Source organism: Triturus cristatus, chromosome 10 (genome assembly GCF_964204655.1).
Source record: "Triturus cristatus chromosome 10, aTriCri1.1, whole genome shotgun sequence".
NCBI classification, from domain to species: domain Eukaryota; kingdom Metazoa; phylum Chordata; class Amphibia; order Caudata; family Salamandridae; genus Triturus; species Triturus cristatus.
Window position 1 is genome coordinate 135651106 of NC_140593.1, and position 17457 is coordinate 135668562.

The 17457-nt window shown below is 46.8% G+C and overlaps 1 protein-coding gene across 1 annotated transcript in view; it reads left to right on the forward strand.

Moving 5' to 3' along the window:
• The first annotated feature begins 7704 nt into the window (after positions 1 to 7704).
• Positions 7705 to 17457, forward strand: part of LOC146789039 (uncharacterized) — a 157424-nt gene continuing 147671 nt past the window's right edge. The window contains exons 1-3 of the mRNA XM_085631019.1: positions 7705 to 7801; positions 10362 to 11155; positions 16289 to 16340. Coding sequence (XP_085487145.1) covers positions 7705 to 7801; positions 10362 to 11155; positions 16289 to 16340 — 943 coding nt within the window. The remainder of the gene's footprint in view (positions 7802 to 10361; positions 11156 to 16288; positions 16341 to 17457) is intronic.

Genomic DNA, 17457 nt, shown 5'->3' on the forward strand with positions numbered 1-17457 from the left:
ACAAATCTGAGCGACTTGTGATACATTTATCCTAAATGACTTTCATTTATTTATCGGTAATAACATTGTGAAGGTAATCACATAATACATGTGTGGTTGAATGTCTAGTTGAAGCCCAGTCGGGGGGCTCAGTGGAATAATGCATCCACTCCACTGTTCCATGTTTGATTCACAGTCACAGGTTAAAATTTCACAAGGTTCACATAGCCTTTCATGCTTCTCAGGTTGTTAAAATGAGTATCACAGAGAAGGATAACAATGAATGTCCATTTCTGCCAGTAGCTTCAGTAGTCTTCTATGGAGCTGAATGTTTACTCTCCAAATACGCCTGTTATGCTGCCGGTGTGGAGCAGCATTGGAAACACACTGCAACTTAACCGAGCCCGTCTATGTCCTAACTATAGCAGCCGAGTTGAGCCTTTGACTCAAAGTGAATTGGGCCCTGTTACGAGTAAATGAAGCATTTTACAAGCTCTTAGTGGTTGTATATTTCTACACCTCCCTCATGTTGTTCCCTTTGCAGAAGACATCATTGGTCCCGAAGAATAGGTTCCCTCTACAAATGTTTTCAGTGTTTTTGTAGCAGAAACATGTTGACATCTGTTTGTGGGTTGAATCGTATCCCATTTTTTTAAACCTTGACCTGCTAGGGACAGAGATAAATTAGCAAGAGTCCAACAGGAGGTATTTTTACCAATCTTCTTCCTCTGCTGCTATTTCATTTACTAATAATACCTACACCTATCACCAAGCAGAACCTACACCTCAAGAGCTCCCCTAGGTTGAGGATTGTAGCATACACCACCATCTCTGGAAATTTCAGTGTGAAGAGAGGCCCTATGATGAAGAATGCCACCTCAGGGTGGGGGAGGGCTTTCGTCCTTTAAATAAATGGGACATGGGACTGACTACAGAAGCACACATACTTCCTCTGTGCCAATGTTTTCCTTCCCTTTTGGGAAGCTTGACCACAAGAACCTTTTGTGCATAATCATAATTGACTCCTGTGTTCACTTCTGACTAGGTGTGGGCGGAACTCGCGGAGTTTCACTCCACGGAATTCCGCAGAGTTACATGAAAACTCAGCGAGATTCTGTGGAGTTCTGCAAGCTGGCGGAATTGGCATGTCACACTGTTTTTTAGTGCCGGGAGCTAGTTCTGTGCTGCTAAATCAGCACAAATGCCACCACGCAGCGTGCCAGAGGGTGCTGCTTCTTTGCTGCCGCTCAAGTGGACTTTCTATTAGAGCGTCATCTTTCTCACCGCAAATGGACGCTACTACCTGTGACCGCCCGTGTTGAGAAAATTTCGTCAGGTGCCGTCCTAGTGCCCAAACATTGGGCCAGAGGACGCCAATTCTCCCTCGTGAGAAAAAACTCTGCCATGCGACGGTTGGCAGAGTTTTGCCTGAATACTGTGAAACAAGCATAACGCAGAGTGGGCAAAACTCCGATAACTCCGCCAGTGGCGCGGAATTTATCACCCCCCCCCCCCATAGTTCTGACCAATGCGGCCATAGCCAGCCACCTGGAATGTCACCTTTCTAATGCCCCAGCAGTCTTACTAGACTGTTGTGAATTCTAGTGCCCTGAATATAAGTTGCACAGTACTTGCGGGATGGAAAATCCCCACTGATAAATACCAGTTTGTTGTTGTAACACACCATCAAAACCTTGCAATTGGAAATGATCCCCCACAAAGTAGGTATTAACTATGCAGTACCAGATTGAGCGACTGGCATTTTCCACTGATTTACAAACTCTGTGAGGATTAACCTAGACATTAAACCATCCCCTTTAAGCAAGGGATACATGTGTGCAGGTGCAAGGGGTTTGTGTATTGATGCCCCCTTACTGGCAGGTGCTCCTCTTGCACTCAGCACTGCTTCTTGCACTGCTCCCTTCCCCCATGTGCCCTAATCTGAACCCCAACCCCGTTGGCCCTTACGCTTTCTTCTGACCCACGGCGAGCCTTAGCTGCCCTGTGACTCTTTGGACCCTGTGATGCTCACCTCACCTCTGGAGGGATGGGAATAATTAATCACACGATGTTGGCTAATATGCTAATCGTTCATGTTTATTGATCAGTTAGTTTCTATGTCACAATTGCAGGTAGTGGTAGGTTGCAGTTCAAGGTTTTTCTATGTAATGGTGTACTCTTGTGGTTCCGCGGCAGCTGTCGGCTCCTCCAGCAGTGGTCTTTGAGACAGAGAAAAACAACACCAGGTGAGTAGTGGGGAGTGGTGCAACGGAGATTAGACGGAGAGAGGAATAGAGGGGGAGGGAGAGAGAGAGGGGGGGGGAACTTTATGGATTTTCAGCCGTGCACACAGTCACACACTCTCGCGCCCGTAAACATACTCTCACCAGCAAGCATGCATACCACATACCAATTAACAGCATGCGTTACTTACCTTAGCTTCCAGATAGTCATATTCCAGCGAATGTACTCCATTTTTTATTACACTAATAGTGAATAATATTATTCACTATTTGTATAATAAAACAATTGACAGAAACCAGGCAGTGGAGCTCCAACCAGCGTCCACTGAGGAGAGCTGCCCCTGTGTTCCAGGCGCTGATTTTGCCACCTCCGAGGCCAGGAGTCGCAAAAGCAGTGCCAGGAGTATCCAGGGACAAGCCAGGGGTCGCAGCTACAACCCCTGGCGATCCCTAAATGTTGTCCATGAACCCTGGATGTCTGTACTCCATGCACCTGATTCACATGTGCATAAGTACTCATAGTTACTCTTTGGGGCAATCAGCATACTGGCCACACTTCCTGGTCAATATTAACAACATACTCTATTGAAGGAAGTTGGAAAATTAATGACCTCGCATCCTGATGTTTTCCTTTCTTTCTTTTCCCCTTTAAGCAGTCAAAAATAATAAAAAAAAGTATTTTAAGAAGAAATTAGATCTAACTTGTTTGCCCGGGCTCCTATTGGCTAATAATGACCATAAGTATTTATAACCAATGTAAGCACTTAGAACCAACTGCTTCTTACATGAAAGAGTATCTCTTAAACAAATATAAGGACCACTTTCTTACTCCCTCGGGCGTCCCTTTGTGTGTCACCATTATTTCTTTTTACTCCGTTGGGCAGAAGGCTTGCATTTATTACATAAACCCAGGGAACGGGTCGGGGTACACATGGGTGGACGGCGTCCACCCACTATTTTCACAGAGTGAACGCCGTCCATCCTGCCAAGAGTTTGAGCTCCACTGAATAATGTGCGGAACTCGTCCCGGTGTAATTTCCAAACACCGGGACACTTTCAGCAGCGCCTGCACATTGTCTGCTTTCCATCTTCAACAAGCAACAACCTGCAGGCGGGGTTCGGGTATATTTATTTAAGACTCCTACTGGGTCCATAACAAAGGCCAAATTTGAGGGGTCATCTGGCCTCCTTTTGTTCGAGTCTCTTGGCTGGGAGCGGTCAGGAGCCTCACACCTGATGCAATTGGAGCGAAGGGGAAACAAAGGCTCACACCTTGTTAGCACTTCACACATACTTAAGAGAGGCAGCTTTTCACTTTGTTCAGTCCCTTTTAGGAGATATGCATGCACTGTAAGAATATCAGATGTGTTTGGTCTTTCCCAGTATTTACACAAAGCAAATTGCATTTATATAGAGCTTACTACACCTGAGGAGGCGTTGAAATAATTTAAGCACCACTATTCTTTCTTGTATAGCCCTACTCATTCCAATGCAGGGTGTCAGAGCGCTTTACATCAACACGTATATATTGCATGTGCAATACATTAAGTAAGTTTGTAAATGAATATATAGAATGTTACATAAAACTGGGGAACTGCAAGGTGTAGAAGTCACATATCCTCTTCCATAGCTCACAGTGCTATTATCTTCGCAATGCGCACAAACGTACATGATAGACCTTCTAAACATATATGTGAGGGCTTTAGATCTGATGTCACTTCTTGTGATGCCACTTCCTCTAAAGTCGTGGCTTGTGATGCCACTTTCTATGATGTCAATTTCTGTGATTGCATGTGTGATGTTGCGTGCCGTGATGTCACGTGGCTTGTTGTCGCTTGCATACTGCCTAACTAGGTTAGTCCACCCACTTCTATTTTTAGGACTTGTGCCCTGCATAAATCCAGAGGTTTGACTTCCCTTTTACACATTGCTTCTTTTTACTCCTTTAGACTGAAGGATTGCATGTATTACATTTACCCAGAGGTTACATTTCTGATTCACACCATCCCTTTATGAGTCGCCATTATTGTTTCCTTTTACTCCATTGGAGAGAAGGCTTGAATTTATTACATATACCTGGAGGTTAGACTTACCTTCCACACCGACCCTTTGTGAGTCACCTTTATTGTTTCCTTTTACTCCTTCAGACTAAAGGCTTCCATTCATTAAATATACCCATAGGTTAGATTTCCGATTTACACCGTCCCTTTATGAGTCGCCATTATAGTTTCTTTTTACTCCGTCAGACTGAAGGTTTGCATTTATTACAGACATCCAGAGGTTAGACATCCCTTTTACACTGTTCCTGTGTGAGTTGGCATTGTATCTCTCTAACCCGTCGGGATGGAAGTCTGGTTTAACTAGGGACCACCTAGAGTTTCTGGGGCTTATTTATTAGGGTGGGCGGACAACTCCGTTCCGCCCACGGAATGTGCTGAGATTTGCCCTTCCGCCTTCCGCGATAATAGGCGGAGAAACAGGGCAAGTCTCCACACACTCAGGGCATGCGCAGTTCCCAGAAGAAGACACGCTGGAGAAGGATCGAAGCCCGGGGACGCCGCCGATAAGGTAAGGTTACTTAACAATTGCTTTTGTAATGTATTTAAGACTGCGGGCGGGAGGTGGGCGGCAGGCAGGCAGGAGGTGGGATGTGCGTAAGGGAACTATGCGGAGAGTGCGGAGATTGGTTTTATCTCCGTACCTCTCCGTGTAGGTCCCTTACGCACATTACGCCCACCCCTGCTTATTTACAAGCCCCGTGCGCCACTTTTGCATCATTTTTAGGTCTCGCAGACCTGCGTTGCAGCGCACGTGCGCTGCACCCTCTGCGAGGCTTCTTGTAATTGGGATATTTCAAAAGTGAAGTTGAAGCCACGCCCATCTTTTTGATTGGCTGGGGTTATCGTTTATGCTAAACGGTGGCATCGGATTGAAAATGAGGCTTCTTTGTTACCGCCCTGTCTCCTTTTTGGATGGTCCATCTGAACTGGATGTTTTACTTGTGGCGTTACACTGTCTCCTTAATTAGTCAGTAAGCACTATATTTTTTCACAATGGCGACAGCTTGTTTACGTACCCCATGCGGCACCGCATCCTCCTGTCGCCATCTCCCTCAGGCGCCGCCGGGGCCGTCCAACGTGTCGATAACGCAACTGGTGCTCATATAAGCACCCAAATACCTTCAGGTGTAGTTTGCGCTATACAAAACTAGTTTCTCGCTTACCCGATGCTGCTCATTCCCTTTATAAATATCATTGATGTGTTCCGTGCGCGAGCAGTACCCGTCCGTCTTACCTTTGCTCCCGCCCCCTCCCCCATCCCTCCTCTCTCCTTCGTCCCTCCTCTCTCCCTTTTCTGGGCACATGATAATTTTTTGTTTGTTTATTAAATATTTTTTTAAAACAATAAAAAATGCACCAGCATCCAAGCTGATCTCCTATTTCCACAGCGCGTCTCCTATCTTCACGCTATATGGACAGCATCTGCCAGAGGTCTCTCGCGCTCCTCCTCTCAGCACGCTGTCGCAGCCTTATTTCCTCCAGCAGGCCCACTTGGCTTTTCTTCAATCGCTGCACGGGCCTGTCGTTCTTCCTTCTGGCATATTTAATACTTCCTCCCTCTGCCTTTCAGTTTCGTTCTTACTCTACCTTTTCTCTTAATTTAACTCCATACATTTTGAATTATGAAAAAGATTCCTTCCTGTCCTGTTTCTTCAGTGCCGGGGGCTCCAGTGTTGTGTTAATTTTACATTTCACGTTTTTTGTTTTCGTTCCATCCTCTGTGCTTGACTTATCTCGGCAATTCAAGGCCAGCCTTCGCAGTTCCCAAGGGGAAAAGAAAGCCAGCTCAACTGAAGAGCGACATTCCTGCTTTGGAGTCGGCTCTCAGGGTGAAACTGTAAATCAGCCCAAAGGCGCTGCAGTCAGAGACTTTGCATTAACATCAGGGCTTTAAGTGGGATGAAAAAACTGGCGGGTCTCTCATAGGGGCGTGGCCGATATAATTCAGTTTGGGTTTAACAAGCGTTTGCAATACAATAGGTCTCGCATTTACGCGAGTTTGGCATTATAAATGACAATGTCTTTTATTTATGTTTTCAAAACCAAAACATAAATAAAACGCATTGTCATTTACAATGCTAATAGCTCAAATTCGCGTAAAGGCGAGACCTATTGCATTGCAAATGCTTGTTAACATGGGAAAAGTGACGTAGGGGTGGCGCAAGGGGCTTGTAAACAAGCCCCGCTCTGTCTGAGAGTCCTCCCTGCTTCTGTTCCCACCTTACCCTAAGACCAGCACCCACTTGGTGTCGCCACAACTCTCCTGGGGGTGTGGCTAGCGGCCGCGAGTCTGTCGCCGCTGTAGGTGGAGTCCACCACTCGTCTCCTATGGGTATCTTTCCTCTTTCTTTAGGGGTCTCTGCGCCCCCCTGCCAGCGCCCTCAACTCTATAAATAACCAATTCTCTCTACTGCTCCAATAGTGGCCATTACTTTCATTTTTGTACACTGAAAAAATCTTCACCAAGCTTCACTAACATACAACAGAGATGCAGAGTGGAAGGGGAATGCAAGCATCCCTGTGTGTTGCCAATTAAGGCATATTACAGAAGCGGTCGAGTGGTAATTAGCATGCTGCCTGCCTCATCTCTTATACAAATTAATCTTGCCGCGCCCCTGAAAGGCCAACCCTCCTGAAGACCTGGTTCACATAATCCAAGCATCGCTACTCCTGGGTCCCTACACTCAACAGAGGTGTCCTCACAGCCCATGTGCGCACTGTCAGCACCAGAGCCACGGGGTGATTGTAAAGGGACACATTTTATTTGTATTGGGATCTCAGTTGTATATTTTTTGTAAAGTCCTAGGACCCCCTTCCCTGGCGGAGGGGGCAAGAGATCACTGTAAACCCAATTGATTAAATGACACATCCTTCCGGCCAGCCTCACTACATGACATATACAAGGCACTTTCTCACACGTGTTCTTAGCAGCAGACTAAGCCGCATGGAGACAGTATCACTGGCCCTGACGTCCTAACTTTGTGTTTCATGCTAGAAGCTTTAAAGAGTTACCACATCCTGTTAATTTTGGCACTAACTTTGTACCACTCGTACTGGTGAAATGAAGATGGGGAGCAGAAGGCAGATCAGTATCTGGGACTAGAAAGGGCCACAGCATTTGGAACACGAGGGAGGCAATAAAAGTGGTCCATGAACAACAGGGAGACAGAAGCAGAGCATTGATGAAGGAGTAAAGAATCTGCGACTGCCAGGAAAAGAAAGGACAGGTGGAGATTAGGACAGTGAGGATATTGGTTGAAGCCATCTACCAGTGGCGGAGAGAGGGGACGGTTGCATGTTGGTGGTGTGTGTGGTTTGGCATCCGGAGGAGTGCAGAAAAGATTTACTGTTGATGGGGACATAGTTCGGCGAGTAAGCAATGGCTGTGATGTAGCAGCGGGATGTAGAGCGAGGGACGTAGCATGACGGAAGAAGTGAAGGTGGTTGTGTACCTATGGAGCGGGTTACCTGGTTCCAATCCCCTCCAACTCCTGCCAAATCCTAAACTGGGCATTGCTGGTAACTAAGCAGGCATCGACCTACTGTAAACAAGGCCAGCGCAGGATGCACAGGGCATCTAAGCGCATAGATGAGATGAAGAAATGGGACAAGAGACATTCTAGGACAACCTGGTTCCTAACACATTTTAGCCCGACCATGTCCTCAAGGTATCCATATTCAGTCCAGGGGTTGCATAAAAGGGCCACATATGTTTGTGATTTGGAAGTTTCAGCCAAAAATTCGATAGACCCAGCACTCAAGATTCTTGAGCAGATTATGGAGATCCTGCAGATTCAAGTGAATTATTTGCATTATATAGGGAATTTCTCTTTAAGCGGGGCATCACCCCAATCTAATGCCGTGGAAATACCCCCAGCTGAAAACATATGTTGACAGATTGAACTCCTGAGGCGGAAGCCGGGAGCCACGAGCACTTATTTTTAAAAATTGTATATTTGTGTGTGTTGTTACTTCCTACCTTGCCGCTGCATTCTGCTACCAGTCCTGCCTGTAATTCTCCTGCGTAGACATCCCGGGGAAGCCCTCCTGCTCAGGCCACGCCCCTCGGTGCTAGGCCACACCCCCTCACACTATCTCATGTGTCTCTCCCGGACGCGCAGCGGACGAGCGCAGCGGGCGCGCCGACAGCGCACCAAAGGCGCGCTTAAGGCAAGCCCGTCTGCGCCCGTCCGCGATCGTACGCGGTCTAGGGCCATACCTCTTGTCCCACGGGAGGGACATATACGATGGAGCAGGCAGGAACTGCTGACTCTTCGCATGTCTACCCCATGTCTACATAAATTGAGAGTGGAAGACAGTACTGGCTGTGAACACTGTCACTTCTTTTTTGATCCTGGCAGGGATGCGGCCCCTAGAGACTATATCCTGGATTGTGGCCTACTTAACGTACGTTCTCTGCGGAAACACAAATTAGATCTTTACGACCTACTCATTGAGAAACAATGGGATCTTGTGTTTCTTACTGAGACATGGCTAGATGAAGGCTCTACCCCTGATGCCCTAGAGGCACTTCTAGAGGGCTATACTATGCTTAGGCAAGATAGACTCACCGGTAGAGGAGGGGGCATTGCCATTATAGCACAGAAAAATCTACGTTGTCAATTAGACCACTCCTCTATCCTGGACAGTGAAACAGGGAGCTTCACGGTCAAAGTGAATGAGAGCTGTACGCTGAAGGGCATGCTAATTTATAGACCCCCAGGCCCTATAGCCAGGTTTGGGGAGAGTCTGGTGGAAGGCATAATGGAGGCTGTGTTATGCACAGACAAATATTTGGTACTGGGGGATCTTAACCTACATGTTAGTAGGGACTTCTGCCAGGCATTGGGAGCCCTCCAATTAAATCAAATAGTAACTGGTCCAACTCACCAGTTGGGACACTTACTGGACCCTATATTCGCCAATTGGGGGGAAGTAGAAGCTAGAACCCCCATTCCCATCCCTTGGTCGGATCAATTCTTCATACGAATTTCTGGGGTTAAACCCCCGGAGCCAGCTACACTGTACCATCCCAGGCGGAGATGGGCCACCTTCTCTCAGGATAAATTCAGTGCGGTACTGACCAAAGGGGGAAGCCCTGGGGGGGACGATGCTGATACTGCTAATTTCAATCTATGCAAGCGTATCAATGAGGCACTTGACTGCACAGCCCCACTTTCGCATGCCAGATTGGGTGGCCGCCTTAAAAAAACTGCCCCGTGGTTCAGTGATGAACTACGGGTCACGAAAACTGCATTGAAGCGAACCGAAAGACAGTGGCGGGGGGCTCCGTCCAAGGAAACTAGGGAGGCCTACCTAACACAGAGGCGAATTTATCACGGGCTCATCAGGAAGTCTAAAGCAGCATATTACACCACTAGAGTTAGCGAAGCTGGCAACTCAACGAGGGAGCTCTTTTTGCTCTATAAAACCCTCTCGAGTGGGAAACCAGCCATGGCTCCAGATGACTGTTCGGTAGAATCCTGTGATAGGATTGCGGAATTTTTTTCCGAAAAGATAGCAAATATCTACTCGGCATTTCCCAGTCATCCCATTGCTGGAACCGATTTTGCGGAAAGCCCGAGGGAATGTAGGGACAGACATACATTGACCAACTTTGTCACCCCGCCCTCGGAGGACCTACTAAAAATCTGTTTATCCGTCAAATCAGGCTCCCCGAGGGATCCCACCACGCCGAAACGGCTAGTGGATAGTCTATCGGTGCTAGAACCATATATAAGACACCTATTGGATGTGTCTTTTAGCACCAAGACCGTGCCCAAAGCCTGGAAACAGGCGGTAGTTCTACCTCTTAGAAAGAAATCTAACATCAGCTTTGAGAAATTAGAGAACCTTCGGCCGATATCCCTCTTGCCCTATCTAGCTAAAGTGGTGGAAAAAACGGTAAATATGCAACTGATGGATTTCGTGGATGAGGCTGCCCTACTACATGATACCCAGTTTGGTTTCCGTCCCCGCCATTCAACGGAATCAGCGCTTTTGATGGCTGTGGAGACCTTGCGCCAGGGGGTGGATGAGGGTCATACTATGGCCCTCATCCTATTGGACCTGAGTGCAGCATTCGACACCGTAGCTCATTCCACCCTGCTACGGTGTCTGAATAATGGCGAAATAACTGGAGCTGCCCTCGCATGGATCCAGTCCTTCCTGACGGGGAGAAGCTTTCAGGTCCGCCAGAGCGAGTGTTATTCCAGGGATATTGGATTGGACCAGGGCATACCCCAGGGATCGTTCCTGAGCCCTACCCTATTTAATCTTTACGTCTCCCCAGTGGCCCTTATTGCTGTGGGCCATGGTCTGTACATCGTGTCCTACGTCGACGACACGCAGCTGGTTATCTCCCTCTCGCGAGCGCCCGGTCTTGCGGTGGACAGTTTCAGAGTCTGCATGCAAGACCTTGCCACCTGGATGTCCACCAACTGCCTTAAACTAAATGGCAGCAAGACTGAGGTGCTCATAGTGGGGGAGATCCCATCTGTCTGGTCGTCGGCGTGGTGGCCTGCATGCTTGGGAGAGGCTCCAACACCCTGCCAGGAAGTTCGGAACCTTGGAGTCTGGTTGGATGCTGACCTGTCTTTTGGACCGCAGATAGGATGTGTGGCGGGCGTCTGTTTCAGCGTCCTGAAAAGTTTACGGAAGGTTTTAGATCTCCTCCCCACGTCAGCCCGCAGAACGTTGGTGCATGCCCTTGTCACATCACGCCTGGATTATGGCAATTTGCTGTACCTGGGAGCAACCAACAAGGCCTTAAATCGCCTTCAGGTGCTGCAGAACGCGGCAGCTCGCCTCATTTTAAAATTTCCCAGAAGAGTGGCCTCTAATACCGCCCTTCGGACTCTTCACTGGTTGCCAGTGAGGAGCAGGGTTGAGTTTAAGGCCCTCTGTACCTGCCACCGCAACCTTACTGGAAAAGCGCCAATACCGCTCCAGAACTTGATCACCAGGTATGAACAAACACGCTCCCTTCGCTCCTCCCACGGACGCCTTTTAAAGGTCCCGAGGATAAGGCGGGCTTGCATGGGAGGCAGATCTTTTCGCTACCTGGCGGCTAAGAGCTGGAATGCCTTACCTTTGGACCTCCGTCTTGAGTCATCTGAACTTGGCTTTAGGAGGAAGTTAAAAACATATCTATATACACGTTAGCTTGCACAGTCTCAATGCCTGAGTCCCTGGGAGTCCATCTGTCTTAGCGCGGGGACACGCTTTGAGCGTAACCAAGCGCTTTATAAAAATCCCTTATTATTATTATTATTAGCTTAAAACATTTCCTGGCACGGTCACCAAACACCCCTAAGAGTTCTGTCAAGTCAGAACTTGGCCAGCTACCCCCATTCTTGCCTAATGAGAGTTTGGTACCAAAATACATCAATCAATTGGTTTGTTAAAGTAGCTTCATGCAGAAAAGGACTTACCCTACTTCGGATTAAATACTTGCACTGAGGGGAGATGACTTGTTCATCTTAGCCTTGCCAAGTAGGTGCACATCTTCTGCAGATTGTACCCCCTTTCCTGTGTGTGCTCCATGGCAACTATGAATATGCAGATAACAGCAGCACCATTTCCAAGCAGGCATAGGAATCATCTAGAAAAGTGGGAGGGAGCATGCTGCAAGAATCAGGGTTCAGCAGTTAAAGAAGGCAGGGGTACAAATTAATCATATGTCGGCAAGATATATACAAGTTCCACACAATACCACCATGTGGACAGGGTTGACCACCCTGAAAAATTCATAATATTATAAATGAGATTAGGCGAATGGCATCCAATTGTGTCCAGGTATTGGTTTCCTAAACAATATTTCACCATAACCAATTCTTGTACTCTTGGGGCCTCATTTACAATATGTTACCATAGGGTAGCGCTGCAAGCCTTCCTGCTGCGCTGCGCTGCCCTACGGCAAAAGAAAAGAGCAGGTATGGTGCAAGGGTGTCTGTGTTGTGGGAATGATTGTATTTGTGCAGGAAAGTAAACTTTCCTGCGCAAAAACAATCAATGAAGGAAATTTCCTCCTTCTATGTGTACTGCTGAATGCAGCAAACATACAAAGATGAAAAAAACTAGGAGAAATAAAGTTATTTCTCCTCGTTGCACCTCCCCTACACCTCCCTCACGCCATACCTACCAGGCCATGAAAAGTCATGCAGGGTGGCTTTACGTGGCCTTGTAGATATGGCACTGAAATGTGCGCTGCTGGAATGTCATTAAAAGTGACTTTCGGGTGGCGCAGAGGCCTTAAAAATAAGGCCCTTAATAGTCTGGCAAACCAGACAGAGTCCAGTGAAAGTGTAAGAGTCACTGAGCGTGTGTGAGAGAGAGGCGTCAGTGTGAGTTTCCCAATTTGATCGAGTGAGATAAAAGGACTAGGTCAAAAGACAGGAAGACTGTGCTTAGCAGTTTCCTGTAGGCCCATTTCATACACGTGGAGACCATGGACGCCATCTAGGGGTCGACCCTGTCTTGCTCCTTGCTAGCCCTGGCACTGCTTTTGCTACCCCTGGCCTCAGAGATGGCAAAATCAGTGTCTGGAACACAGGGGCAGCTCTTCCTTATGGACTCTGGTTGGAGCTCTACTTGTCTGGTTTCTGTCATTTTATTAAATGATAGAAATAGTGAATAATCTTATTTACTATTAGTGTAATAAAAAATGAAGTCTATTAGCAGGAATATGACACAATCTGGAAGCTAAGGTAAGTAAAAATGCTGTTAAATGTATATTGTATGCATGTTTGCGGGTCAGAGTATGTTTATGTGCATGAGAGCGTGTGAATGTGTTAGTATGTGTAACCATGTGTGTGAGTCAAAGTGAAGGTCAAATGGCGTGAGATGTCTCGTTGCTACTCCTGGCATTTTGGTGAATTGACTTCCATGGTGGAGACCACTACACATTCCATAGTATTTCTCTTTTAAATAAATTATGCATGTCACAATATGCACAGCAATTAAAGGAGCATGTTTTGGAAACTCATGCAGAACACATTCTTGTGCATCTTTTGTGTGTGTATGTGGGGAAGCTGTATAAACATGGTCACACTCATACCTGTTTGCAGGTTTCCAGGCCCATGTGTAACAAACTGGACCAGCCTATTTTTTGCCTTTGTTTTCTGACACTTGTAGTCCTCGTCTTACAATGATACAAACAAGACTACAAGTCCCAAAATGCAAAGAAAATTGGACTGAGCAAATAGTAATGCACGGATCTGGGAAACTAGGCAGGGCTGAACACTAATATCCAAAGGTTAGGATACAACTGAAAACACTTCTTTGAAAAACACCAAAAATAAACACTAAAAACTGAAATTCTTATTCCCCGTAATAAAACCTAAAAATGCGTGGGGGGATTCACTTCTGTCCATTTTGCTCAGTCATCTTCCACCATTTTCGTGAAACAGAAATGCTGCTGAACAGAGAAGACTCAGAACATCTACTGCTCTCTCTCTCTCATCATAGTAAATGCACTTATTTTGTCACTGTAATCAAATAAACACCAGGATGCATAATATACACCAGGGTGGATACACCAAGTCTCACTATGCATTAACTGGCTTCTGCTCTACCTCCCTAGTGGAGTGTGTTGGGAGAGAGATGGCTGGACTGGGGGAAGACCGCCTAACTTCAGGACATCTTCATGTATGCCAACACTGATGATCCCAAGGCAAAGGAGCCACCCAACACCCTGAGACTGCCCATCTTGAAAGGATGTTATAGCCCACAGCCCCCTAAAGATACACTCTTGAGAGCATCTCACCTTCATCCTGTGTCCCAGGCTTCTCTTTGAAAATGAAATCAGGGTCTAGGAAGCATCCCTATGCATTCCAGAAAACCCTCCACTGCCTGAGCACCAAAGCCATGGTACATCTTGTGCTTATTCCAAACATCTGTTGGGGCACTGGATTGGAAAATCTTGGGTTGGGCTTGGACTCACAGACATTGTATTGCCACTGGTGTGTCCCCGAAGTGCTGTAGAGCCCTAGTATGATGTCAAGTAATCCTATTTAATATGCTTGATTGGAAGAGTCTATATTGGAAGTGTGAGCGTCATGTGATAATGGTCACGGATGTTGGAGAAGCTTTTTTCCTCTGATTTTGCAAGAAGATTTTTTGGATGAATTTTCCCACAAATAGGTGCAAATTTAGTCAGGAGCTTAACTGGGAAAAGTTATTAACTTCGAAATTTTAAGAAATAGTAAAGTTATCAATTTCCCACAATTAAACCTCTGTAGTATTATAATTTAGTAACTTCTGCCCACCCACAAAAGACACATCATGGCTGCTCTTTAACATATAATATAGTTAAATCTGGGGAGCCCTGGCCTCTCCAACAAAGACATATGACAAGTCATAAAATTACAAATATACACAAAGTTCGGTCAGGTGAAACAATTAGTATCCTCCGAATAAGGCCTAAAATGGATTATTACAATGCAAATCTTCTACCCTCAGGGTTTGTCAGAAGGGATAACCAACATCCAAACCCTTGTCCACTACAGTGATCAGTGAGATTTAGCGTAACAAAATACCTATGTACAGGCCTCAACATAGTGTAATAAAAATCCATCCTTAAAGGCCTATTGGCTTCCGTATGTGTTTGCCCTAGACATAATTCAGCCCTGTTACATTTATTTTTAACCTTTTATCATAACAGATGAGGCCCATTGCATCTGACAAATGACATTGTTGGTGTGTCTCTATTACTAGCCCACATTCAACTGTATTTATTTGCCACAATGAATTGATGATTAATCTAGTCTTGACTCTCAACTCCCTCTAATAAAGCTATAAGTGCAAACAGAAATAATGGAGGATTTGCTAGAGAAAGTGGGCAAACACTGCCTATTAAGAAGATTGGATGAATGAATTATCCAATTGATAAATAACAAGTATTGAATCAAAAATATATTTTTGCATAAATATCATCTCAAAAATATTGTTGCTAGAAAAATATCAAGGAACAGAATTTAGAAGGTAAAAAGATTGCTCGTTGCTGAAACCAGAGGATTCTGTTGCCCGTGTTGGTTGGAGTGTTGGGGGACTCGAGCCTTGCTGCCTGCGGACTCTGGCTGCGCTACGGGAGCTGCTGTGTGTGCCCTAATCGCTGGCGGGACTGCGAGGACCACTGTGCACAGCGCGGAATTCACCGCAGCACCTGTGGCCTCTTCCCGCCAGCTCCTCCCGGAAAGCTGCACCGCCTCCTCTTAAGACTCGCGGCCCCCGCTTCGCGGGTGCCGCTCGTTGCTGAAACCAGAGGATTCTGTTGCCCGTGTTGGTTGGAGTGTTGGGGGACTCGAGCCTTGCTGCCTGCGGACTCTGGCTGCGCTACGGGAGCTGCTGTGTGTGCCCTAATCGCTGGCGGGACTGCGAGGACCACTGTGCACAGCGCGGAATTCACCGCAGCACCTGTGGCCTCTTCCCGCCAGCTCCTCCTCCGACTCCTCCCCCTATTTAATATACTACACCCTTACGCGCTAGCGGGACGCGCGCGGGGTGAAGCTCGGGGCGAAGACCGGGCCAAGAGCAGGGCCCGTTTGTGCCCGTTCGTGACCGGTAGTGACCGGACCGGGCTACCCCCCTTAATCCTCCTGCTGCCTGATTCCCTGTGTATCACGCGAAACCAGGAGCAAATCCCGGTTGGCTGGAGGATCACAATCTGCCGCAGGAGGTATGGAGAAGTTTCTCATTAGGGCTAACAATATTATTGACAAAGAAATTGTTACACTGGAGAAACGTTTGTCCAAGGAACTAATGTCTCTTAAACGTTCCAGTATGGGTCCTTTTGCTAATGCCAAAACTCCTGAAAGACCTACTGACTGCTTGCCTGTGGTGGATGCTCATCCTTTACTACCCGATTCTGCCCCCCAGCTTAGTATTGACTCTGTTGTTATATCTAATTCCTCCACCGTCATTGCTGATTTTAGCCATGTCTCTGATTGTGCAAATGTTTCCCTTTCCTCTGTAATTGATGGAAATTCTCCCCTTCTTTCAACTCAGGGGGGAAAAGAAGGGGCTATTAAGAAACGGAAGAGACAGCATTACAAAAAAGGTAAAAATAACGGGAGGGCATCCAAAACAGCTAGAATAGACGGAGTATCGGCATTGCTGAATTCCGAAGGTGGAGGGAGTTTACCCAGTAACGATATCTCCATGGATAAAATTGCAACCCTACTAAAATCTTTTATTTCTCCCTTAGAGGCCAAACTAGATAGGCTTGATTTTAGAATGTCTAATATAGAGAAATCAACCGCTTTACTTTTAGCTAACTCCCCCAAGCCTAATAGTTCTGGTCTCCCTCCTAGCATGCCTGCCCCCCAAATTATCCCTTCTACTACTGTGCCCCCAATTCCCGTTTCAATGGCCACAAGCATCCAACATGTTCCCCAAGTTCCTAGTTCTGTTAGCCTAGTTGCCCCCCAGAATATCCAAGTCCCCCCCCCAGGTTCGCATATCCCACCCGCTCTTTTGCCTATTGATACCCAAGGGCCCCCACCTGAAGACCTCAAAACTCCAAAAATTAGACGGCCCGACCTACCACCGGAGGCCAACCGGTTCATGGTAATTCTGGCAGGAGCACCTCCATTAGACAAGGGTGAAACCGAAACCTATAGCTCCCTTAAAAACCAAGTCATAAAATGGCTTAACTGGAATCGACCATTACCGGCACATCTGCACAATGAAGTCATCATGGTGAGGAGGGTACCATGGATTGGTAAAACCCCTAAATCCATTAAGGGAGACTGTATCACTGTTAGTTTTAGAGACCCACGTACTGTGTCTTACATATGTGCGGGCGTTAATAGATCATTAGATTCCACTATACAGACTCTCCCTGTCTCCTTTTTCTTCCCCCCACCCATTAACCCCCTGTACTATGATGTAAGCGATGAATGGACAAGGGTTGAACGTAGGGGAAGACCTTTTCGCCCAAGATACCCCAGATTGCCCCCATTTCCAACCCCGCAGAACACCTTCTGGGATTATAATCGATATAGTTGTCTCGATGGGCTAGAGGGAGTCGACTGACTATCCAGTGCTTTCACCACTGTTCCCCCCCTACCCACCGTGACTAATCCGGTCGATAGCGGGGTTACTGGGGAGGATTATATCTTACCAGTAACGGTTGGCAAAATAACTTCTGATCTACTTGATCTGACCCCCTTAAC